The following is a 27,272-nucleotide window of genomic DNA, read 5'->3' on the forward strand; positions in this document are numbered from 1 at the left end:
GAACCTTGGAGCATTTGGCTGCCGTCTGACAGTGATGTGTGTGACACACTTTGGTTTTTTTTAGGAATTGAATAATATGAATAATAATGTTTTTAACTTATCATGGGGGGATGTTTTTATTGCCGTCTTCCAGAGTGGAACAAAGAGGAGATAGAAAGAAAACAGCGGCAGTCTTGGTCGACCAGTGTTGTTTCCAACCACATTTCTGACACACCCTCACCCCTAAACCTTCAGGAGAATATGAAGTGCAATTAATGTTCAAGAAAAATCGGACATGGCCACACTGTGCCCTTGATGACAGGATGATTTAGTCACAGAGAGAAAGAATGTAGTTGTCTATCAAGAATCGAAGCCGTTCTCCAGACAGAAGTGCTCCCCGGCTGTTGTTTCATGCAGCTTGTGACATGATCAAAGGGGATGACTGAGCACTATCAATGCTCTTATCATCCGATGCATGCCACTTCTCCGGGGACAGATAAGATGGAACAATTGTTGCATACCTTTGTGTTTGTGCAGAGGAGACAATGGCCTACAGTCGGCTGCTGTGGGGAATAATCCTGTCAGGTAGACACTTTCTAACATTTGGAACATTTTGGCAACAAAACTTGACCCTGGATACGTTGAATGAAGACGCCATAAAAAAATAATTTTAATATCAGCCTTTCACGCTTGCAGAAACGCACAATGCCACATGGTTAACGTTGTGAAGCGATTGATTGGTCTCACACAGTGAAGTCACAGTGTAACTTAACGTCATAACATAACAGCCGGAACAACCTGACTGGCCTAAATAATAACAACTCACAAACGTTAAGTCCACATTTACTTTACAGCATAACATAAACACATAACTGAACAACATAACATGACAAGTGTAGCAAAGTTGGTGTACTAGTGTAAATAAATAACAATTGACCTCAGCAGACTTTCTTATGGAACATAAGTGTAAAGTCAACATTTACCTTCTGGTGTCACCAGGGGCGTTGCTAGACATAAAGCTCTACTGGGGCACAGGCCCCCTATTACTAAAATCTCAAAAAACAGCGGTGCACCGGCTACGACATGCACACTGCCGTGCACGGACGTAATGTGCCCGGCAAGGTGCGCGCCTCAGATTGTGGATGAAAAAGAAAATCCATTCTTTTACCGTTATTATCAATATAAATGAATCCACTGCCAAATATAGTAGCTCGTTAAAACTCGAACAGGAGATTTTACTGGGGCACGGCAGATCAATACTGGGGCACGTGCCCCAGTAAAAGGTGTCTAGCGACGCCCATGGGTGTCACACAGGACAGGGACAGCGGTCTCTGGGGTTAAAGTCATGTGTCGTCCACTCGTCTTTCTCACTTATCATTATTATTATTATACCACATGACCAACAATAAAGGTCGCTCATGTGTTTTGTCTCTTGCTCGGACCAAATGCAAACCCATCCACATCTAACATATCTGTAGTCATGGGCTGTGATTTCTAATGTTCTGTCATATTCCAGACCTAACAGTGAAACCATTGGACATAGAGATTGAACCCAGAATGCTAAAACTCTGTTTGCTGGTCACCAAATCAGTTTAGGTCCAGCGTTGACGGGGGGTTTGTACTCCTCCTGCACTCAGACTTAAGTAAACACTCCCACTCGCTCAGATCCTACAGTAAGGTGAACTGTAGCTATTAGGCAAACATGACATGCGTCATGCTTATGTATAAAAAAATAGTATGGACATTCCTCCTCATCAGTCATGTTATTCTTGGCCCTGGAAGTGCATTCTTACACCTGGTCTGGTCCCTCTGCTGCACACCGCCCTCCTGTCCAACCAGAACAGTCGGCTTCTATGTGGCTCTGACTGCCGCACAGGGGAAACATACGACGGGCCTTTCATGAAAAACACACTTGTAGGTACACAGACACTCTCAGGAGTTAAACCAAAGCGCTTTCAGGTACACGAGCCGCGTCAAGACATGCGGACCGGAAGTTACTTCTATCTTCAAAATAAAACAGGCAAAATATGTGCAACATCTAATAAGAAGTGTGCGTGCAGCTTAATGTGTAAATTACAGTTCAGCACGGTTTCACAGGTAACGATCATGTGTACCAGTTCTACTTTAGAACAAATTATGTCAATGCTCTATTCATCCCTTTTGTGTTGTAAAAGCATGGCAACGGTGGCAGAGATGATTATAGATTATAATAAGATTAATAATGTTGAGATAAAAGTCAAGCAACACAAGCAAACTGGAAAAATAAGACATTATATCACCATTTCTAGAAATTTGCAAATGCAGAAAAGAGCTTGATCTTACATTTCCACAACTAGCGAACAATATGCTCTCTATTGCATGATATTATTATTATTATTATTATTATTATTATTATTATTATTATTATTATTATTAATAATAATAATAATAATTATTGGTATTATACGTCTTTAAAATGTAATTAACTTTTAAGATTACATTATATAAAGCAATAATTCACATACTGGATTTTTTAGCTACACTTTCCAGTAACTGCCTGGAAGTTAGTTTTTCTATCTTTTTTCTGTCTTTCTCTGTTTTTATTATATAGCTCAATGTCACAATTTGCCTTGGGCTGTACAACATAATTTCTCTTGGATAAGGAAACCCCCCTTATTTCTTTATCAACTATAAGAGATGCTAACCCTTATGGTGGGAGCTTTTTTCCAGAAAAAAAAATATGTCCAACAAAAGAGAATAATTGTTTTATCTTGTGTGAATTGAGCCATGAATTACAAATGAGATGTGCAATGTGAGTCTGTGAAAATACGTATATGTGTAAATTCATGGTACAATTCAAACAGAATCAAGACAATATGTGTCTCTCATGATTGACTACCTTATATTTAAAAAAAAGGACCCATGTTCGAACATATTTCTGTTGTGTTCTATTGTCAACATTACAAATTGATTATGACTGACCTAAAGAGTCAAATGTGCTCCCTCGTGTAATTTTTCAACACTGTAAGCTCAGCTCAGACCAGCCCTGCTAACTGCGTGTCCCTCTATCTCGACTTTTAGTTACTGAAACAAGTTTCATAAACGTGGTTTTATTTTGAAAGAGCTAGAGCGGAAGTCGCGTGCCCCACCAGCCCCCCGCTAAATTCCAACAGTGGAGTGGAGACGAGGCGGAGCGGAGTGTGAGCTCTCCACAGACAGAGCAGAGACACGCAGAGAGGAGGCCGCACGTTCCACCTCCTCTTCCTCCACACCGACCCTCTCCACCATGGCCTCTCCGCGGGCACGCGCCCCGCTCTCCGCCGGATAACGTTGGACTTTACGCTCGTATCATGGGAATACGCTGTTCGCGCCCTCGGCCCCGTGGATCTATACAGTCTTGATGGAAACCATGTCACCGCAGCTGCAGGGGACCATGGGACAGAACAGGTCGGACTCCCTGACGGGAGAGAGCAAGGCGCTCCCCGACAACAAAAAGGTACGAGTGACGCTTCTCCTCGGACCGTTGGTGAGGCAGCAGCGCTGACTCCGAACGTTTATGCGCACCGAGCTGCGCTCATTAGGATACATTGGTGTATTTCAATTACTATTGGTGTGTGAAACTGGCATTTTACAGACAACTTTAGTTTATTGCCCTCTATAAAATAGCTCTATTTGTTTTATTTTGATGAGTTGTTTTTGTTGATATTCTTGCAAAGCTGCAGTCGTTTGGAGTCAGGTTGGACTGAATCGTGATGAATATTATATTATAAGTAACAATAAGTGATTTAATGTTTTATCAGATTTGAGGAATTGGACAGACGTTGTTGGATATTTTGTACTAATGTCACCAAAGCCTGATTTGATTGAATAACTTTTTAAAGCGAGTAAAACGCCCAGTGAATGTCTAGTTGTGTCATCATGGATAAAACAGTGTGACGGAGCCGGGGGGCCGACACGGATCCGGATCACATAGTGGTCATTTGTTCATCAGACAGACGGGAGTCACGATGCAATGAGATGCGGTTATTGTAGCTTTCTGAGCCCAGTGGTCCTTGACTCTGACCGACACGAGAGGAGATTCTCCAGCGGCTGCTCAGTTAAGTCCTAGTAAACAGCGCCCCCAGTCAGCGCGCGGTTAGAAGGTGTAAGTGCAGAACGGATGTGAGCAGGTGAAGGTGAGCAGAGCTGAGAAGAAACCGAACAAAGGAGGTCTGCTGAATCAAAGAGCACAATGGGAACAGAAAGATGGATGCTTCATGCATTTCTTTACGTGTGTTCAACAAGGCTGGTATGAAGTCGTGGGACGATATGAACATTTCATGTCACAAGTATCCCGTCCCAAATAATGTTAATTTGTGATATTATAAAAACGACATCCTGGTGTCATTTTACATTTATTTTAGAAACAAATATTTGTATTGTGTCGCAGAAACATGAACATCATTTTTAGTTTACAACAATCAAATCAGCTTCAATAAGATCAGAGTATCATAAATCATAAGGTCTGCATAAAAAAGGGGCATTTAAAACATCCCTACCACGATAGATGTGAGTGAGTGGTTTTTTCGTGATCCGTATTTATTAGTGTTTTATTATAGCATCATCATCTTTATGTACCTTTCATGTAGCTTTCTTATACTATTGGTGCGTGCAATGTATTAATATTTGATTAACTATTTGCAACAGGGGGTATCACATGCTTGTAGATGCATTATGGTTACGTTTGAGGAAGATACTGGAAATGTTGGTGGTAATCGTTTGAACTAAAAGTCCTGAAGAACCAATCAGAGTTGTATCTGCAGATTCACTTTTTCCTTATGTCTGCATTCTGTGCTTACCAATACTTGTTTATGAGCCTTTATCTGTGAAAAAGTTTTAATGGCAAAGTAAAAACCCGGATATCTATTCGCTGTAAACGGTTAACATCAGAATCGATGTACGGTTACTGTACGACAAGTCCGACCCTCCTATTCCTTCAACACAATACATCACTCTCTGACAACACAATGCAGTTACTCTGGTTTTTTTCCCTAATGTTTTTCTAAGTGTGTCACCACGTTCCAGCCCGGGGCTCGCTGTTAGTGAGACTCCCTCCACGGATCCACAAATGTTGTTACTGTAGCCCCTTTTTTTATGAGCAGTTGCTGCACTTTGGCCCGCTTTGGAAAGTTGTGCGTTGAGAAATGAGCTGTCAGGCGCAGCAGAGAAACTCAAGGTTAGCTTTTTCACCACTGGCTGCATGCAGAGTTTCCACACGCCTCCTTCCACCCAGGGATGCTTGTCTGCTACATGCATGTACTCTATGTATTGGTTTAAAACAGATGGGAAGAATTCATTATGGATACCGATTTTAAAAAAAACCTCAATATAAGTTGATCACAGTGAATTTACAGATTGATTATCATGAAAATAATAAATAATAATAGCTATTCATGACATTATCCTGATAATCATGACACAAACAAAATGTATTTTTGTGGCCTGTATTATTTCAAATCTCTGTATAGAGAAAAATAGAGCCTGACTTAAATCAAACAGCCCTCCAGGAATGATCAGAAAGATCAAACTATTTTTTAGTGTTCTTTACACATGAAAAGTACCTGTATATGTACATCAGATGATATTGATCAGAGGACAAATTGAGAAACTATTTCATTCGAAACAGCCTCTCCATTTTATTTATTCCCATGAAACTCACTCGAATAAATATTGAAAATAAAAATAAAATTTTAATCGATCTTTCGAGTTGAAAAATCGATATTGTATTGGGCGGCAAAGTATAGCGATATATTGCCGTATTGATATTTTTACCCACCCCTAATGTCTAGTCTGACTGCCTGTTTACAGGAAGCCTTGTTGCTGTCTGGTCATGAAGTGCAGACGTTTCAATCACAACAACAAACAGTCGTCTGGCAAATGTTACTGTCTTCAGGTCAGATTTCACAGAAAATCTGCACAAAAACAGAAGCATTACTTCTGGAAGTAGCTGATTGCTCAACGTTGGAACATGAAACTAATGAAAACCCTCCCTCAGCCTCAGACAGAATATTTTCCACAAACCATGAACTCAATCAAACCGACCAACATGTTATGAAATTACTTTTGGTGGCTCTTTTCGACTCAACTCAGCTTTTTCGTAAATCTCTTCACACGAACCACATACAAAGGAATTTCTCACTGTCCCACGGTGAAAGAGATAAAGTGCACAGGCACAACAGATAAGACAAGAGTAAACAACAGATGAAGACACTTAATAATACTAAAAATAAACAATAAAATCTAATTGTAGTAGTGCCAAAAACAGTCAGAAATAGCAGCAAAAAAAGTTTCTGTCTGATGTGATATATATCGTAATAGTGCCAAAATAGAAATAGGTGCATCTTTCTTTTCTCCGGCACTCTATCATGTTATGTATCACGCTGCTCTGGAATATCTCTGACCTGTTTGACTAACATGAGTCACGTTCCTGCTTCAGCACCTCTACAGGAGAGGAATGTTACCCACAAGTCTAAATGAGTCTTCTTTCATTTCTGTCCCTACTTTTGACTTTTTTTCCTAGATTGAATGACTCTAGTGTATGTTTATGGCTCACATGGTTTTGGTATGTTGTAAATACATTAGGTGTAATTGAAATAGCTGCGGTGGCTGCAGGGATGCCTGTCATACTTGTGTGAGGCAGCTACAGTCGAGAATATATGAGGGATCATGATCATTGCTGCAACTGCTAGACATTCTCTTTCTCCGCGTCCTTTTTTCATTTACTGTCCTGTCGGTTGACATTTTCACTTCCTCTTTTCCTTATTCCTTCTTTTCTGCTGTCACTTCTCCTTTTCTTTCAGCCTACATCCTCCTCTGTCTCTTAAAGAGTAACTTAACCGCAAACCAAATTTTTTTTTCCAAGCTGAGATTATCTAGTAGAGTTGATTCAGGTCCAAATCTTGATATTTACTGCAAAGTATTAGTGCTAGTGATTAGCATATGCTATAAACAGGCAGCGTTCTGAAAAGTGAAGTAGAAGCTGTGTCTTAAACTTTCATTCTCTGTGCTGGCCATCAGGGGGCGACTTCTTGTGATTGCAAAAAGAAGTCTGATTGTATAGAAGTCTATGAGAAAATGGTCCTACTTCTCTCTTGATGTATTATCTCAGTAAACATTGTAAACATGAGTTTATGGTCTCAATCTCTAGTTTCAAGTCTTCTTCAATCCAGCATGATGTTCATTTAGTACATTATGGTCCAGTTAGAGTCCACCAGACCAGAAAGCAGGGGATGCTTCAGGGCGGTTTTAGGGTGATTGACAGGTCACTACCAATGCTACCAGTACAGTTAGCTACTAAGATAACTTTAACACTTAGCTGTAAAGTTGACCTTGAATTATGAAGCTAACTTTGTTAATAGCTTCACACAAGAATCCAGATGGATCCAGATGTTGGCGCTCTGCTGCTTGTGTTCATCAGATCCACCTGTCGCTCCTCCACAGTCCAAATATGGTCACTTCCTTTCATTGGTTGCAGTAATTCCAAGATTAATCAAGGTTTCAAAACGGTAGTTCGCAAACAAACGGGTGACGTCACCATGACTATGTCCACTTCTTATATCCAGTTAAATCTGGCCCAGCAGTTCAAGTGGTGCTTTTTATCTTCTGTAACTAGCGTAACTGTAGCATGGAACCGTAAGCTAGCTAACTAACTAGCCAGCCACCCCTAAATGAGTCAAATGTCCCAACTTAAGGAAAGCTCATTCCCACCACCAGATAGAGTAATTAATCAATAATACATATTCACCCGATGTTCTAATGCTAATAGTTGAACTTCAAGTCCACAGATGAGAGAAAAGGCCTTTCCTGTGGTTACACTGGTTGCTGAAAATGATAAGACGTGACTCAGCATGTCGCTACACCTGCTCATGTTTATTTCAAATCAAATCAAATCAAACTTTATTTATATGGCACCTTTCATACTTTGCAGTAACACAAAGTGCCCTACAGAAAATAAAAGCAAAACAAAACCAAAAACAAAACAAAATATGAACAACAAAGAAACACTATGAAACCCAAACCTCCCACCCCCACAAATATACACAGAGATACACAGAGACATACACACTCACGCACACACATAGCCAAATGCACCGACATACACACCCACACACACAAACACACACACACCCACACACATACACTATCTGTCACTGAGGAGACATGGCTGGGCACCAAGATCTGAGGTGAGGAAAAAGCTACCTTTGGGGGCCGACGCACACCGAGAGGAATCATGGTCCATGACTGTAGGGGGCGCCACCACAGGGACCACCCCAGCCCAGGCAGACAGGAGGCTCCACACCAAGGTGTAGAGCTGTCCAGCCACCCAGTCCAGGGCCGTCCACGGGACAGCACCCCCAACGGTGGACCAGAGACAGCTCCCGGTGCGGTAGGCCCCCAGGAGGAAACACTGGAAAACCGAGGGGCTAAAACAGTAAAATAAGATAAAAAGGTAGAAGTTAAAAACTGAGGGAATAAAAACAGTAAAATGCATCAAAATGTATAGAATAGACCCAATAAATAAAACAATAAAAATAAATAAATAAATATAATATATAAAACAGTAAAACAGGATAAACTAAAATAAATAATATAAAATAGAATCATAATAAAAAATGTAAGAAGCATAAAAGGAAGTAGAAAGAATGAAACAGGTCAGATAAAAGCCTGATTAAAAAGGTGGGTCTTGAGCCTCTTTTTAAAAACATCAACATTCTCTGCGGCCCTGAGGTTCTCCGGCAGGCTGTTCCACAGTCGGGGGCCATAGAAACTGAACGCCGCCTCCCCGTGTGTTTTAGTTCTGACTTGTGGTATGGTTAAAAGGCCAGCACCGGAGGACCTCAGGGTCCGTGAGGGTTGATAGGGTAAAAGTGTTGCAGATAAATAAGAAGGCCCAAGGCCATTAAGACATTTAAAAACTAGTAAAATAACCTTAAAATCGATCCTGAAACGCACAGGGAGCCAATGCAGCGATTCTAAAACTGGTGTAATGTGCTCCCGCCCTCTGGTCCTCGTCAGCACGCGTGCGGCTGAGTTCTGTAGTAGTTGTAAATTGTACATGTTCTTTTTGGGAAGACCAGAGAGCAGGGCATTACAATAATCTAAACGACAAGAAATAAAAGCATGCATCAGCACCTCCGTGCTGGCCTGAGAGAGAAACGGGCGGACTCTGGCTATATTCTTAAGATGGTAAAAACCTATCTTTGTTATGTTTTTAATATGTGGAATAAAAGTAAGCTCAGAGTCCAAAATCACGCCCAGATTTTTTACAGATTTTGCGGGTTTAAAATCCTGTAACTTTGGTAAAAGTTTCTCTCTCTGGCCTTCAGGACCAATGACTAAAACCTCTGTTTTGTCCCGGTTGAGCTGTAGGAAGTTTGCTGCCATCCATGACTTGATGTCTAAAATACAGTTAAAAAGGGCATCAATTGGCCCTGTGTCATCAGGAGACACGGCGATGTACAGTTGCGTATCATCAGCATAACTATGAAAGCTGATGCCGTGCCTCCTGATGACGTCCCCAAGGGGTAGCATGTAAAGGTTAAAAAGAGTTGGACCTAAAATTGACCCTTGGGGAACCCCACACTTTATCTTATGGGTTCCTGAGGAGCATGTATCCATACTTACAAAGAAACTTCGATCAGTAAGGTAGGACGTGAACCAGTTAAGAACAGTACCAGAGAGGCCGACCAGGTTCCTCAGTCTATTTAATAAAATGTGATGGTCTACTGTATCGAAGGCGGCGGTTAGATCCAGTAGTACCAGGACTGTGAGTTTATGATTATCTAAATTACACCTGATGTCATTTAAAATCTTTAAAAGTGCTGTCTCTGTACTGTGGTTCCTCCTAAAACCAGACTGATGAGTCTCTAAAATATGGTTTGAGTTTAAAAAATCATTTACTTGATTAAAAACAAGTTTTTCTAAAATTTTACTTAAAAATGGTAAGTTGGATACAGGCCGGTAGTTATTTAAGACATTGGGGTCTAAATCACTCTTCTTCAGAAGGGGCTTCACCACCGCCGTTTTAAAGGAGGTGGGGAAGACACCCGTCTGAAGAGAGCAATTCACCAAAATTTAACTTTCTAGAGACTTTTCTTTTTTTCAGGCAGATCAGCCAAAGCTCTGGCTGAGTAGTATCTCTCTCTCACACACACACACACACACACACACACACTGTATTTTGTCTATTTCCTCTTCCTACGTTTCCTGCATTGACCCCAGCTGAATGTGTGCTATGCAACCATGCAAACCAAGAATCACCTCCATTGACCCCCCCCCCCCCCCCTCTCTCTGTCTGATTGTGTAGAAGATGAAGACTTTGGCCCAGAGACGACAGTCCGCTCCCTCGCTGGTCATCAGCAAAGCACTTACCAGATCGAGAAGCACATCCAGGTACGAGCAAAATCACACACAAGCTGCTTTAATATGCTGTAATTCTGAGGTGCTGACATCACCGTTGGCGTGAAGCTTCTCGGTGAACGCTGTCTCAGTAGCTACAGATGTAGCTGCTGCAGAAGAAGAGCGATGAACCCCGTTTACAGCTTTTACTGCTTTCTGAAGATGTTTTAAAGTTGTGACCAGTAACTTTATTATAATAACAATTCATTATGTGTTTTCTATAAATCTAGCCACACACATTTCTACGAATGCAGACTCTCTAGATAATTTAAAACAGTTTTAAAAATGATTAAATGACTAAATGCATTTTGGTTAATGCTAAAATAGAAGGGAATGCTTTTTTCAGCTTCTCAAACACCAAAATCTCCTGCTTTCACGGCTTTTTATCAACATAAACTGAATGTATTTGGGATTTGGACAAACAAAGCATATTTCATGACATCATAAGACAATAAGTGAGGGGGAACAGTATTAGTACAGACCGTCCAAAGCCATCTTCATGAAGAAGTTTTCATTTTCCCACAATAACAAATTCATTATAATATAATATGGCTCATTATTTCACCTTTATCAGTGACAATATGTGTCACTGCAAATGTATTTATGAATGGTTCAAATGGATTGATTTATTGATCCAGTTCTCTGAGCACCGAGCCAGCGACTTAGAGGGCTGATAGCATAGAGGCTCAAATCACCTGACTGACTGGAAAATCTGGATGAAGATGGGGAGCAGAAGTGGAAGGATGGGCTTTCTCTCAGTTTCAGTCTGCAGAAACACAGAATGTGTTAGAGGTTTCAGACTGACTCCCACAAGTAGGACGCGTTCATGAATTAGAGCGGGTTAAAACACTTCTCCCAGGGCTATCGGGCGTTTCATCACCCTTGTATTGCACACATTCCTTCCTCTTCCTTTAACAGTCGGATATGAGCCATTAGGAATCCCTCAGGGAAGTTATTTATTTACTGGAGTCTTTGTCTCATATGTCTTTGTGGGTGCCAGCTACTTTGGGGGGATTTTAGAAGATAAAAAACAATTTAAGGAATTGCATGGGAGCTTTTTGTCCTTGAAGAAAATCTACGAAGAAAACAGCTTAAGATAAATCCAGAATTGCAGAAAGGAAATGCATAATAAGGAATGTCGTATATCTCCTCATGGATGCAGGCTGAACTGTGATTCTGGACCATTAAGACCAGTGCTGAGGGAAATGATGATGGTGTGTGTGTGTGTGTGTGTGTGTGTGTGTGTGTGTGTGTGTGTGTGTGTGTGTGTGTGTGTGTGTGTGTGTGTGTGTGTGTGTGTGTGTGTGTGTGTGTGTGTGTGTGTGTGTGTGTGTGTGTGTGTGTGTTGGTATGTGCCAAAGACGGTGAGAAAGACAGCTCACCTATTCAGACAGAAAGTGCTGAAGATAGTGAAGCTCCCTGGGGACCTGCAGGTCAAAGGTGGATATTTGAAGAATGACATCGAGACTGTTTCACAACCAGTTAAGAGGAAATGAAAGCTTCTCTCCCCGACGAAAGTCATCAGCCACTTAGGAGTTTGTTCTAGTGTTTTTTATTTTTTCAGATCGCTTTACACAAGATACCTACTTGTCATAATCTTATTGAGTAAAAGTCACTTAGTGTGAGGTGTGTGTGTGTGTGTGTCACGAGGTATGGAGCCAGGGCTTGACACTCTCAGCTGTCACCCCTGACCTTTGACCTCTCATCAGGAGGTGTAGGGGCCAGTAGTCAACAGTGAGTGTGTTCATTAATGTCCGGATGTGGATGTGTGTGTGACGGGGGTGTTGCTAGGGGAGAAGTGATTGTGGTCAGTCAGGTGACTCACAGAAGGGAAAGGTGAAAGGTCATGATAATGATTATTAGGGGCGTTACGGTTCTGAACCGAAACGGAAAACCTCGGTTCAGAGGACTTAGGTTCAGAAACTCATTCTATCTTCCCGAACCTCGGTTCATCCCCGCCCCGACCGCACACGTGTGTCAGGTCACTCAGGTTAGTTTAATTTCTGCAAGATGGCTAATAAACCTGAGCTAGCAGATCCCCCGTGTTTACACAGCTTCTTCTTCGTTGGTGTTTAATAGCAGTCGGCGTATACCTGGCTGTTTCCGTGACGCGAGTTGAGTATGAAAAGGTTTCGCTTATTTTTTTTCTTTCATAAATGCTTATATTATCAGGTCGACAAGCATTTATAAAAAATCGGCGAAACTTTTTCATACGCTGGCGTGAAACTCGCGTCACGGAAACAGCTGGGTAAACGCCGACTGCCATTAAACACCAACGAAGAAGAAGCTGTGTAAACACGGTGCCGTCTACGCAAACAGCGTAGCTTTAGCAGTAGAAGCTATCAGGCAAGTGTTCTTTTTAAATAAACTCCTGATGTACTTACAAACTTTAAAATGCCTCGTTTTGTGAGTACAGACCCTATGTGTACTACTATGTGTACTAAACTACAGAAGTTTAGTAACATTCCATGCATTATTAGTGGGGAAATTTAGGACATATACTGTAAGTACCATCGCGCTATTACGAAGCCGTTCGGCTGATCGCCCTATCTTGACCAATGCTGACCATCTCTAAAAATGCTTCCGAGGGGGTGTTTAGCTGGATGTCTTGGTGGAAATTACCTAGGGTCCATTTCACTCCGGACCTACACTTTAAGAGAAGTGCTTTTTATTTATTTTTGTTACCTCAGACTGGTGTAAGAAGTTTTTCATTTTTACTTTATTTAGACAATGTAGACTGGTCTTAAGACAAATGTTTATTTTTTGTATTCCTTAAGAGATTAATAGAAGTGTTTTAAAAAAGAAATGTTTTTGTTGTGGACTTGTTTAAAGAGAAGTGTTATACTTGTTAATATAACTAATGTTCATGTTCTTGATATATCCTTTAATAAAATCCAGACATTTTTTCTGGAAGTTTTCCAAAAGGTTTTTCAGTATGTTTTTAAAAACCGAGGTTTGAACCGAACCGTGAGTCAAAAACCGAAGTCGAACCGAATCGTGGTTTTGGTGAACCGTTACACCCCTAGTGATTATTATGAATGTCTTTCAACAAAGAATATTTTTTGATTGATTGATTGATTTTCTTTTGTGTTATGAATTTCTACTTTTTCAGATTATTTCCATGTTTGGGTAAGTGTTGTATAAAAACACCCTAAAGTCCTATTAATACGGTTTTAATGGAGGCATCGGTTGTGCCAACAGCACTTGGCAGTGGTTTACTCATTATTGCATCATCGCTGTGCTCTTTATTCAAGAGCAAGAGTCAGTGTAAAGAAACATAAGCAGAGCTGCTTTTTTATTAAAAACCAGCTCTCACTGGTTTCCTGGTGAACAACACAACAATGTTTTAGTATCAGTTTTGACAACATGTTTACGGTATTACTTGTATTATTAACAGTTGCAGTAATAAGAATTACATCATAGAAAGGTGCACTAAGTAGAGAGCAGGTGTGTCTCCAACGATGCTCTCATGTTGGATTGAAGGAATAGAAACCACGATCAGGCTCTTAAAGTATAAGAGTATAAAACAGGCTTTACAAGGAGTTTGAGAAGGTGTGAATCACTGCAGCCACAGGAGGGCTTTGAGCATGAAGCCATCACTGGCCAAATGTTGTGCAGTTGGCTGCAGCAGGATGCAAAGTGAGCTGTGGACAGACACATAGATGCACATGGACACACTTCCAACCTCATATAAGATATACATGATATACACACCAACACCTGAGCTGCACACTTTCTGTTACTGCCTCCCGTTTCCTCTCTCTTCACCTGTTTTCTTTTTCCTCCATTTTCAACTTGGGAACAGTATCAGCTCTTGGAAGAACAACCATGTTTGTTCACTTCCACTGCAGTTCTGCTTGACAATCAAGATGGGTTTTTTTTTTTATCATTTGATGTACACCAGTTCCAGCTAAACATGTCTCCTTAAAGGTATAATATGCAACAATTTCCTAAAAGAGGGTGTACAGAATATTTAAAAATACCCATATAATCTCTCTCACTAGAAGTTTGTGGAAATTGACACATCTTGCTGGACATTTGTAGAAGAACATTGACAGGAATGATCTTAACAGGCATATATAAAAGCATTTTACAGGGTGTTAGTGGATTCTTAAAGGTTTTAAACTATTTCCCCCCAAAAATGTATAGACTGAAACAAAAATAGTACTTCTTAATACTTACTTCAGAGACCTGCCCTCTGCCTGTGTTTTGCGGTTTGGGACTCTTCTGGGCATCAGTGAATAGCAGCTGGGCCCCACGTGGGGGTGTAGCCTCCAGCCAATCAGCATGCTGTGCAGCCTGTTGTCATCCAATGGGTCAAACAGCCTGCGTTTGTGTACCGACGCTCACAGACCTCAGTGAGAGCAGCCAGGCACCATGTTGGGATAAAACCAGCATAAATTACATATATTGTTAAATAGGTGCACAATATGAACGGGGTGTGAGCGAAAATACTCCTTTACATTCCAGCTCAACTTTAAGCTTTTATTTGATGACCTTCCTCATTCTTGGGCAAATATAGTTAGGAGATCAGCTTTGAGGTGACTCCTTCTTTTGCTCCCTCTGTCCTGCATTTCCCATCAGGCCAAGAGGCGCTGAAAAGCGTCTCTGGTCTTCAGCTCAGCCTCACCCACCCACCCACACACACACACACACACACACACACACACACACACACACACACACACACGTCATCCAAATGACCTCATCACCTACACTACAGGGTATTATGGGTCCACGCTGCAGTGTAGTTCCCCTCCTCTCCAGGCAATGAAATCTATACTACAGGGAGGAAGAGATCTGCAGCATAAAGTATAAAAACATCTGATTGGCTGACAGCCCTGACCTCACACTCTCACTCAATATCAGCCACAGTGTCACGGCAAAGTGACAAGTACAACAGCCTGTCTGTTGTGTGGATGTAGTCGTGAGGATGTCACTTCATTGAACCTGCATTCAGCCCAGAGAGAAGGAGGGAAACATCTCGGTCCCCAAATGTTCTCCATCCCCGGAGACACGTACAAGAACACACACACTCTTGCACGTTGTGCAAAAGACATTTCCTGGTTTTAATGATGAGGTCTGCTCAGGAGATCATAGCTGACAGCCGCTGGTCACACTTTACTCTGACCTCATCCTCTGTATGTGTGTGTTTCCTCTGGCGACAGAGAGAGTGCTGTGTGTCAGCCAGCGATGACATTATGGTTCCGCCTATGGAAATGATCCGGCCCAGTGGAAGGGACGGAGTGTGGAAAAGACGTGAAGCAGTCCGTTTGACTTCTGTCAGCCACTCGGTGTGAGCAGGACTCGGGTTTCACGGTGTATCGGGATAAGAAACACTCACTGCAGGTTGATTGTCGGGATGAATGTAAATATCGTTGTAAAACGCCGTCGAGCTCACTGGTGTCTTCATCAATCTGCATGTTATCAGTGTCTTTTTTTGCCGTTGATTGATGCTTTCATCTGAGAGAAAGAGGTTGAACTACTGGTCATTTGGCATGGAAGGATATGCCTGTATTATTTTAATCAGGCTCTGTTTCTCTTCTCTACCATGACAGTGAGCTAGACAGCTTTTTCAAATCACTCGTAACGTTATTTACGATTATCCCGATGATGGAAATTTACCATGATCAACTTTTTATGTCTTTAATTGTGATCCGTGATAAAATCCTGTATCGTCCCTACTGGTGTAATCATCCCTTTGCAGACACACATGTAGGAGTTCATGCAAACAGCACTCATTCCATTTATGTACACCAGTCAGACATATGGCCTAAGAAACAAAGGAGTGAGCTGAAGGTTTCTTCTCCAGCCAGCATCTTTCTGTTCAGTCATTCTTCTCAGTTCCACTTTGATTGATGACATACCATGTTAAAATGTGTCTGCTGCAGACAAACCGATGCTACAAAAAGACCCATAAACAAACCGTGTTATTAAAAAAGCTGAGCAGATGGATGCTTATATAAGTGTGTGTTATGCTGCCCTCAGGGAGGCAGTCTGCTCCGTCTGGGTGGACTATTTGACAGCTGTGGCAACGTAACAGTATATGTCAAATATTTAATTCAACTCACTCAAACGAGGCCACTAGTAAAGTCGAGACAACATTTGTTTTTGTCTGTTTATCTTCCATAACATGTCATCTTTCAGACTGGAAAGAAAACATCCCAAATACACATGTAGCTGATTATTTTAATACGTTGTCTATTTGCATCTTTCAGTTTCTCCTAAATTCACTAAAAGTTACCATAACATAATGCCTTATTTGCATATTCAAACATAATAATTTAGAAAAAAGAATTGTCTTACATCCACCAAACTCTCCACTTCCGTTCCTGTCTATATTCTGAAGGTTTATGAAGGCTTTGTTCACATATCTTTTATAGCCTCATTTATACAACATTTTATTACTAAAAACATGGTGGAAATAGTTTTTTTAATGTTGTTGACAGTATTTTCTGATTCGTATTGTGATACAAAGTGATATCAAAATGCCATTATGAACATGAACCAAGAATTTTGAACCCGGCTTTATCCAATGTTCAGGTTTTAGTTCTGGTAAAGTCTGAACATATTTGAAAAAATAAAGGCTTATTTGCTTATTTAAACACAAACTTTCAGCTGTTAAGCTGGTAAGCTGTTGGGTGTATTAAGGACGTGACAATGGAAGAAGAAGAAAGTGAGAAAGACGAGAAAATGTGGAATGATCGATGTGTAGGTAAAGATCATCAGGATGAGAGAAAGAAGAGAAAGTTGCAGCTGTTGTTCCAGCTGTTGTCTTCAGGGTGTGTATTTACAGGTGTGTGTGTGTGTGTGTGTGTGTGTGTGTGTGTGTGTGTGTGTGTGTGTGTGTGTGTGTGTGTGTGTGTGTCGATTCTGGTTGTCTTGACTTTACTTTTATCAAAAAGTGTATTCATAAACTCACTCGTTATATAGTTAAAGCTGCTGCCCCCGCGACCTGACCGGATAAGCGGTAGACGATGAGATGAGATGAGATGAGATGAGAAAAGCACAAAGCAGGCTAAGGAAACAGGCTCCGTGTTTCCAGGGATCAGGTGGGTTCAGGCTCCTCCCACTCTGGAGTCTGTGAGCCCGTTCCTCTGTCAGGGAGAGAGGGTGAAGCGAGTACCAAAGAAGCAGCGAGGTCAAGGTGATGACTCCTGTAAAGCTCACGGTCAGATCCATGAGACACCTTCAACCCGGGTCTCTCCAAGACCACCTGATGTAGCCGGTCTACGGGGAAATGATCTGCTGGGGAGAGGCTCATGAAACTGTAAGACCTGATCTGTGGGTCATTAATCACTCATACTGGATCAAGCAGGAAACAGTTGTAGCGTGACGTGATATCACAGCACACCTGTAGTGTCACTATTGCTCCCACGCAATGCTGATGCTGAAACAACATTGTGCAACCCTTAATATATATCAAATGGACTTGCCCTAGTTTGCGATAAAATGCGTATCGACCCTCTTCCTGCACAAATCACTCAGTAATTCTTCATGCTGGGACATTAGTATGCCGGGTCGGGTGGTTCATCATACAATGGCCCCTTATTGTGTTCCACAAAGTCAACAGTTCTCCTCACTCGGTGCCGTGTCTCAGCAAAGGCCGAGCACTCCATTTATCAACATCACATGATGTACAATGGAGCCATTAGCTGCTCGTCCGTCACTTTCAAAGGACGGCTGGCTCAGCTGTCAATCTCACATTCAGGAGGGAGGGATGCACGGTGAATACCCAAGATGTTGTCCTCTTTTGGGGGGCAGCGGGATGTGAAAGAGGCTTTATGGGAAGGTTTGTCCGTTTCTAGAAGTGTGTGTTTGTGTGAGCGTTGGTTCTTGTGACAGCAGCGATTCCCGGATGTGCGTTGGACTGAAGCAACAGAGGAGGATGTGTTGATGAATTCCGAGACGTTCGCTGCTTGTTCGTCCCAGTGCAGCTTCATCAAGGAACCCAGAAATCATCCCAACTTCCTTCTGTGCCGTCGTCCTGCAGCAGCATTACATAAAAGAGGACCGCGTCTGCTCCTTTTCTGGTTGTATTTCAGGTTCCTACTAGAACATGTTTACATGCTTCCATTTATTTCCCATCAGGCTGTGCTGCAGCAGCTCTTCTCAGCCTCTCTCTGAAACACCCTTCTCAAAAAGCCCACTTGGCTCTGATTGGCCAGCTGGCCCACTCAACCACTTGACCAATCAATTAAGATTGGTCAACCTTAGTGTGTTTGTCAGAAATGTTCCTCCCCTCACCATAACTAGATAACAGTTAATAACAGTGCTATTGCTGAGGAATAGGACTTTTTAATTGATGACATCGATTATGGCCGTGCTCCATTTAGGTGTTTGGGGTCCTGGTATTGTGCATGCTGACTTACTGAAATGACTGTCACACACTAAATAGAATGGGACCATAATTCACTTTGATCAATTACACCCGTGTTTACCTGCTATGCTGTGGAACAGGCCAAGGAAAAGGAAAAAGCAGAAAAGGTCCCAGGGAGAAGACGGCAGCTGCAGTTTGACTGTTCTGCACCCAAATACAAAGAATTACAGTAGTCAAACTAGAGGTCGTAAAAGACAGAATAACTCTCCAGGTCTTGGGGGGACAGGGATAGTCCAGTTGTCAAAACCAGTTAGCCAAAGTAAACTTCTTAGTTGTTTATCAGATTGAGGGAAACACGAGGGGAGATAGTGATACACAGATGGTCAGTAGTCCTTGAAGAGAGCAGCTGCCACGCTGAGAGACGACTCTTTTATGAACCTCTTCGGGGAAACATCGAGGTTGTCACAAAATACCACGATGCTGAACGAGATGCAGATTTTTATTGCTCCTCCTCGACAGAGAAAGTGAGAATGATTGATTTGTAGCAGTTGAAGTTTGCATGAGTTATGTAAATGTTTTCAGAGGGGGGTCAAATCATTTCTCAGTATACCACAGGGGAAGTATTTTGTTTCTTCCAGGAACAATAGCCCATTGTTATAGCAACGTGGTCTTGTATACAGTAGAATTGCTCAATTTTGTGACCAAGTTTTTTTACTGGGTTTTTTTTCCCTTCTTTTTTCATCCGGAAAAAATGCATCGGAAAGTAACAGAATTAACAATGATGTGATATTATTAATACTGAATCCACTAAATTCGCCATGATAACTTGAATTGTGCAAGAAAATGTTTTCTCTCATGCCTTCACCATGAACGGAGAATCAGAAAATGGAGTCTTCATGAATAAATAGGGGCCACGTTTGACAACAGCAAAACATCATCAAAATATCTGACCTAATTATTATATTCCCCTCTTTTATTCTATATATTTACTATATAAAGTGTCTCATCCAGCATCAACGCTAATTCGCTACCTTCATGGCTTTGATGGAACTTCATTTCTGGAGGACACACAAAGACAGACAAAAAGGGGAAGCGTTCCAGCGCAGTCGTCTGTTCTCTATTAATTAATTGCGTAACAAAATCACTTACGCAACGTATGAGAGCGTCCAACAGTGTTTGTGGATGTCGAGGATGTCCATGTGGAAGAGAAGGAATGAGGTGTGTGTGTCCATGCGTGAGAGAGCAGCCGGCGTGTGTGACACAGATAGGAAATGTGTACATGTGCGTGTGGAAGTGGAGATTTAAGTCTTTTTATCTGCTGGCGGAGGGTAAACAGGAAAGGATGGAGCCCTCAAACTATTTCCTCTTCCTCCAAAAATTCCCCTGTTTACATCGTTCTGTATTGACAGCAGGGAAACGAGTTTTTAAATCAAACAAAGCTAGGATATTTCTGTCAGTAGCAACAAACAAGCAAGTATTACAAACGATAGAGGTGCAGGTCTGAAAGTCCAATATTTATTTGAGTAGTAGTAGTTTAAAAGCCCTGACACTAATCCGACGGCTGTTCATCGTCAGAAAAGGCAGTCGGACTGATCAGTCGGCTCCCGTCTCCCCGACACGGTCAACAAAGGCCTTGCACACACCTGAACGACTACCGACTTGAGCATAAGTTCTGCACCTGCGCATAACAGCAGGTGGCGCTAATCTGTTTTGAAAAATGGAAATGTCGTAACATCTCTAGACCAAAACACAGAGCACGCATGCGCATGTGTTGCCATCGTCTGCTCTTTATCTGGTTTGTTAACCATCGTCACATCCAGTTTTCTCGTTCACTGATTCGTTAGTGGGCTAGCTCCACCAATCAGATCGACTGAACGACTTGGTCGCGGCTGATTGACATGTGGAATCAGCTGAAAAGATGCAGACGGCTTTGACGACGGCCGATGACACAGAACACACAGAACAGACTCGTGTCACCGACGTCGGCAGACTGGCCGATAATCGTCTTGGCGTGTCAGGACCTTAACAGTAAAAACATACAGGAAATAATATTCCACTTTTGCACTTTAATTACGCTGCACAAGCTGTTGGGATGTTTAAGCCTTTTCAAACCGTTTGGATGACTACAACATGAGCCTTTATTCGTTACATGCACAGAAAAACATTGGAATGAATAAAGCTATGTGCCGTAAATACAAGGTCGTCAGATTCGGCGTCTTGATTTTGGCCTTCAGACACTAAATAAATAAATGATTTGTGTAATTGAGCTAATTTCCTCATATGTTGCTGCCTATTGAGCATGCTTCAGTGATATCTTCTGCACATTCACTTTAAGGAGCTGCCCAGTCTTCTTCTGATGTCCAATAAATAACTCAATTATGTCAATTAAGGACATTAAGGATTAAGGATTTTTTTTCATTCATTTGCATCAAAAAACTCTTTCACACAGAAAGCGAATGCTACTTGGCCAAATAGTCCCATATTTGTTTTTTATTGGACAACAGGTCGATTTTTCTGAGCTTTTGCACCACGAATAAATATTGGGCGATATAGATAAAAACTGACCTGAATTGACTGAAACCAAGTTTTTGAGTCCCAAACACATCCAGACCACTTCCTTCTTTGTGTCTAATCATTCTTGGTCTCTCCCCCAGGGAAAGCTGCCTGATGCCAGTCAGCCCGGAGTCCTGTCCCCTGGTCCAGGCCTTCCTGGCCGAGTGTCCACGCCGCCTCTTCCTGGGTCATACCCAAACGCAGCTAAAGACAGGTCTGCAGATCCAGGAGAGACACCTCTTCCTCTTCACCGACACGCTGCTGGTCGCCAAAGCCAAGTAAGTTTCCTTCTGGTGAAATGACAGAGAGGATGAAGGAGTGGGTGTTTATGTGGTTGTGGGCTGGAAAATGGAGACAGAGAGACGTAAACAGGAAGAAAATAGACTGAAACAGAGAAGCAGCATTTCATATAGTTGTTTCTCAAACTCTGATAACAACAACAACTGTTTTTAGGGGACAGAGTTACACTTACACTCCCTTGCTTTTTTTTCTTACTTCTCCCTCCCTCCTTCTCTCCCCAGTATATAATTATTTCGCAGCCAATTAAATCCATATGAAGCCTGGCTCAGATCAAAGCCACCCTGGCCGGCCTCGGGTCTACAGTACGGGGCTCCCCACAAACTGCCACACACTCATGTTCAAAAATAGGACATTAAAGAGCACATTCATGTTTTTGAAGTCCACACACACACACACACACACACACACACACACACACACACACACACACACACACACACACACACACACATAAACACATACACATGTAGGGGCGGAAAAAGATTTAAGCTTTGTGTGCTTATACTTAGTGTACACACCACACCCCTTAATGTGGACACAGCAGGAGCTTGGTGGTCTGTCCTATAGGAGTCATGTGACAGTGGGTGGAGCCGACCCTCCCAACACTGAGAGTACACGCTATCATTGGCCATTAGCCAAGTTGGTGTTGAACACAGGGTGAGACGGAGGAATGTGTGTTGGTATGTTGGAGGCCGAAGAAGTTAATTGACGTGTATGTGCATTTGTGTGTCGTTATCTGTCCACAAAAATTCGGTGTAATAGCAGGGCGAGTATGTGTGTACGCCACATGTGTAGACATTTTCCTTCTATATAATCACAGATGTAGCGGTAGATAAATACACTCCTTCTCTTAAAATAATGAAAATAGCTTGATCTTTTAATCGTTCTAATCTATATGAATGCCGTTCTTGAAAGATTGCCATATTTTAGAGAGTTGGGAAAGTGGAAAAATTAGAAAATATATTGCAACTCTAGAGGATCCCAGTACGTTCCTTGTGGAACCTCTTTAACACACATTTACAAAGTAAACCTTCTAGTAAGAGTTGTTCTGTTACTGAAATGTAACCAATACAGCTCAAAATGCTGGAGGGTAGGGAGCCTCGCTACCTGATCCATTGGGAACAACAAATGCATGTTGAAATTGTCAGGGGAGCTAATTAGTGTGATCAGCTGCCTGAACAGAAAAGGGACTGAGGCCCTATCAGTGGACCTGGACCAGAAACTGACCTAAGTCCTCTTATAAATGAACTGACAATGTGAACACAAATACTCGCTTTTCTCTTGGTCAACTGTTGTTAGTTTAAAGAGGCCTATGTGTGAAAACACCTTCATCAGTCAAGTGTAATTGTCTTCTGCAGGTCTCCCACTCACTTCAAGGTGAAGGCCCAAGTCCGAGTGTGTGAGATGTGGACGGCCAGCTGCATGGACGAGGTGTGTGAGGGCACCACCAACCCAGAGAGGAGCTTTGTCATGGGTTGGCCTACCTGCAACTGCGTGGCCACCTTCAGGTACACACGCACACACACACACACATACTCACACACACACACTGAATTCCATCAAACAGCAATTAAATCTAACTTAATTTCCTCTTACATAACTTACACTCGGCACATCTGCTTGCATTGCATAGTGGTTATTCATGCCAAACACCTTTTCTAAAATGCTTCTCTAAACCCCTCCAGTCTACTTGTTGAAAGAGTACACAATGTTCTAAAGTATGAGTGCACATCATGGACGGGAACTGAATGCTGAACATGCAATCACGAAATCCCTAAACCCTTATGCGTGAAGGTGGATCCGAGTCATAAAGCCACTCGATCCGGCCACAGTAGGAACAGAGGAGAAACCACACACACATAACAAGCACCAACATGCATACAATTACAATCAAGTGCTGTATATTGGCCTTGTACACTCATCGGTTCGGATTCAAAACATTACATCCTGCATGGGTAGGAATCCTGTGATAGCTGGGGGCAATGTCTGCGGTTGAAAAGTTACACAACGAAGCAAAACAGACAGTTGCTTTGAACAAGCTGTTCTCTGATTGTGTTTTATCACTGTCTTGACTCCTCTTCAGCTCCCAGGAGCACAAGGACAAGTGGTTGGCGCTCATCAAAAGGTAAATGTTTGGTTTGGCGTGTCACTACTTTGTGGTTTGTTTTGGTAATTTCTTTGCTCGTATTTCATCTTGCAATTCAAATTTCCCTCATGGGCAGGGAAGATTGGAGTTTGGTGGAACAGAAGGGAGATTAATGTATCAATACCTAATATTTACAGCTGAGATTCCTTTTTGGGGGGGAGACATTAGGTCATCAGTCGATGCGACAGAGAGGTATTGTACTTCATCTGAAAGCTGGGAACCTGAATATTAATTTAAGATGTAGCTCAGCAGTGTGTCTCTGTGTCATAAATCAGAAATAATTGTTGGTACCCAAGAGCCTCCCCTTCACAGCCACTCTCCCCTTTTTAGACATGCCAACACTGCATGTGCTATTTTCATTTGAACATTGACGTCTTTGCTTTTTTTGGGCGTGCTCTGGTCCTGCTCATGTGGAGGGTGGCTTCTGTTGTGGGGTGACACTACAAATAGAATTCAATTGAGTTTAATTGAATTATGAAGAACAGTCTACGCCTGACGTATGAAATGAGCTATATAAATGAACTCGACTTGAAATGACTTGACTTTGTGTTTTTGCTGCATACAGTCACATTATTGAGGGTAAAGGCAAGGACGACCCGAAGACCATCCCTCTGAAGATATTCGCTAAGGATATTGGAAATTGTGCCTATGTAAGATTATCTTCTTTCCTTCTTCTTATCATTTCTATCAGCACAAATATGTTTTTTTTGTGTAGTCAGTCCTCATTGGGTAATTAACGGCATCACTGGCAACGCTGCAATTCAAGTAACATTCAAACAACTAGATGTTTCCATAATGTTTCCATCATTCCATTAGGCCAAGACACTCGCGGTCAGCAACTCTGACAGCACCACTGATGTCATCCGCATGGCTCTGCTGCAGTTTGGCATATCCGTGAGTAACTATAGACCACTGTTGATAGAAATAAGGACTGTTAATATCTCCATCTGATGGCTGAGAGCATCAAAATTCGACGCCACGTCTGAAGCATGTAACAAAGTAATAAGACTGTAATAAGACTTTCTCCAATATTTGTAACTTTTCAGAAATGTTCTACATGTTAAATGTTAAAGGAAATTTTGCCGTATTTCTTTTTTTATTATGTTTTTGTCATTTTTCCCTGTATTGAACAGAAGAAGCGTTATGCAACAGTCCCACAGTGGGAATCGAACGTTGTGGTTACGTGGCAAGTCAGCTACCAAGGTGCTCAATGTCACCATATGTTAGAGTTACTCTGAGGAACTTGTATCTGGTTATGAAACAGTCTTAATTCATACTGATGCTTCTATATGACCTATGTAAGTAAACAAGGCCATCAGTGAGATGATATTATTCTTAATGCTTGTTTTCTGCTCAGATTCTGGCAAAATCTGATAAAATCATGCAGGTTCACCAGAAACTCCATCAACAGGATGAATGACACATGTAGAAACTGATGTTTTGTAAAATACATACCTGCAATAAATAAATAAAAGAAGGTATCTCACTGAATGTAAAAAAAGATTCTTTTTTTTCACTCTGTCTAGGGCTGCGTTAAAGACCACCGGTTGTGGGTGAGCTCCAGTAAGGACGACCCTCCATACCCTCTCATTGGTAAGCACCGGTCAGAGACAATGTTATGTGAAACCTTCCCTTTAAAACACCATCAGGAAAAAAGTTCCTTTGGCATTAAGAAAGGTGCTTCACCTCCAACTGTGTGGGATAATATTATTGCTGTGTTCACACCAAACGTGTACAAAGTCAACCAGACGCGTCAGGCAAGCGAGAAATGTATGTGATGCTGTTGTGGCATTGCTGAATCAGAAATTGAGGAACAAAATGTTGCCTCCTGTGTCTGTGGTCCCCGAGAGGTCTACGATAGTAGCTCACATTAGTCCAGAGACCAGACCAGACTATGTGGAGAAACCAGAAACTGTCTATGCTCCAAACAACAAGGCTGCTCGCTGCTCTATTTATGTCTAGAATCCAGACTCTATTAAAAAAAAAAAAAAATTTAAAGTGCAGACAGACCGAACAAAGCATGACCTCAGTCTTTATCATTAAGGAGTTATTTTAGCATTATTTCTATCCATTTATTGCAATTAAATCACAGCTAAATAGATTATTTTGGGTTCATCCAGCCATAGTAAACCAGCTGATGTGTGTTGCTAGTGTGTGTGTGTTTGGTTTCTTGGTGTATCTGGGACTTCAACATGTACAAAGCAGTAATAGTGGTGATTTAAGCCATGATGGATGAAACCGTGTTGGTGTCTACATGGAGGGAAGTCCCGCCTCCTCTCTGAGTGACGTGAATAAACACAAAGGTCCTGCGGTCAAACTTGTGCAAGTAACACAAGGCGAAAATTCCCTTTGCGTTTGGTGTGAACACGGCAGGACTGATGCTTACAAATCTGTATGCATGCTTATGATTGCATGAGTCATAAATTGATTAAAGTAAAAAAAAGCATCTTCTGTCTGATGAGGACTTTTTGGAAAGACAGCCATTACCAATGCAGAGATACCCACAGCGAGGGTCACTGCTGCATCAGCAGTACACCAGAAAGCCAACATCTGGGAGCGATTCAGAGCACTTAGTTTTGTCACAGTGGTATTTCCGTGGCATTCTGTTACCATAATCTTTTGTTCTGCATTTCACACTGAATTCCTATGATCCCAACCCCAGACCGCTTGATCCATCGTTGCATGGGACGAGTTCTGCCCAAATTGATATTGTACTTTTGTGCCCTCACGTGCACAGACTGCACATACCAGACCCATGACCTTTAACCTCTGGATCCTGACCTCTCATTCAGGCCACGAGTTCCCCTTCAGCATCAAGATGAGCCACATTCGAGATGGTGGGAGCAACGGAGGAGGAGTCTGGAGGGATCCAACTAGTCCCACAGACAGTCCTGGGGTGCTGCTTCTGGACCAGTGTCTTCCCCCAGACACCCAGTGCCAATTCATCCTCAAACCCAGCAAGGTGGCCCCGGGACAGGCTCCACTTATAGGTGAGACGGCTGGTCAGGGCTCTAGTCCCCCTCAATTTAAATAAGCCACTGCTGTCTAATTATAATAAAAAATGAAAATTATGATGACAGGGAAAAATAAAACCCTGTCCTTCAAAATTACCCTCAACAAGAAAGTCCAACGCAACTACTACGTTAGCTTGGCTTGCTAGCTAGCTACGTGATGTCTCTCTCTGAAGCAACAATGCCTGTGTGTTCGGTGCCAGGATGTAACGTTACTCACACTAACAACAGGTCTCACTCCTTCTTTCTTTTCCCGGCTGATAAAAAGAGTTGCTGGATAAAACCCATCTAGTCAGCTAACGTTAGTGATGGAACGTAGCTAAGTTAGCTAGCTAGATAGCAAGACAAGTTAATGGCCGAGCTGGTGAAGTACATTGTTTGAGACCAGAGATGTTTCACACTAAACTAAATGATACAACAACCAAATGAGACTTGTCAAACATTGTAATTTATGGAACATAAAGGATCCAAATTATTTGTCTCTTGCCGTTGACTACTGTACATTTATTTTCCACAATAAGGTCCGATGGGGGACATTGGAACTTAG

General features: G+C 42.0%; 1 protein-coding gene across 3 annotated transcripts in view; it reads left to right on the plus strand.

Annotated features, from left to right (window-relative positions):
- The first annotated feature begins 3,169 nt into the window (after positions 1-3,169).
- LOC311022290 (rho GTPase-activating protein 20-like) overlaps positions 3,170-27,272 on the plus strand; it is a 40,585-nt gene continuing 16,482 nt past the window's right edge. For all 3 annotated transcript variants that reach the window (XM_084023441.1, XM_084023440.1, XM_084023442.1), the window contains exons 1-9: positions 3,170-3,454; positions 10,304-10,389; positions 21,370-21,546; positions 22,927-23,076; positions 23,652-23,693; positions 24,280-24,364; positions 24,531-24,608; positions 25,241-25,307; positions 26,507-26,704. In XM_084023441.1, coding sequence (XP_083879567.1) covers positions 3,359-3,454; positions 10,304-10,389; positions 21,370-21,546; positions 22,927-23,076; positions 23,652-23,693; positions 24,280-24,364; positions 24,531-24,608; positions 25,241-25,307; positions 26,507-26,704 — 979 coding nt within the window. In that variant the 5' untranslated portion in view covers positions 3,170-3,358. The remainder of the gene's footprint in view (positions 3,455-10,303; positions 10,390-21,369; positions 21,547-22,926; positions 23,077-23,651; positions 23,694-24,279; positions 24,365-24,530; positions 24,609-25,240; positions 25,308-26,506; positions 26,705-27,272) is intronic.

This window comes from Eutrigla gurnardus (genome assembly GCF_963514095.1).
Source record: "Eutrigla gurnardus genome assembly, chromosome: 12".
In the NCBI taxonomy this organism is placed as follows: Eukaryota; Metazoa; Chordata; class Actinopteri; order Perciformes; family Triglidae; genus Eutrigla; species Eutrigla gurnardus.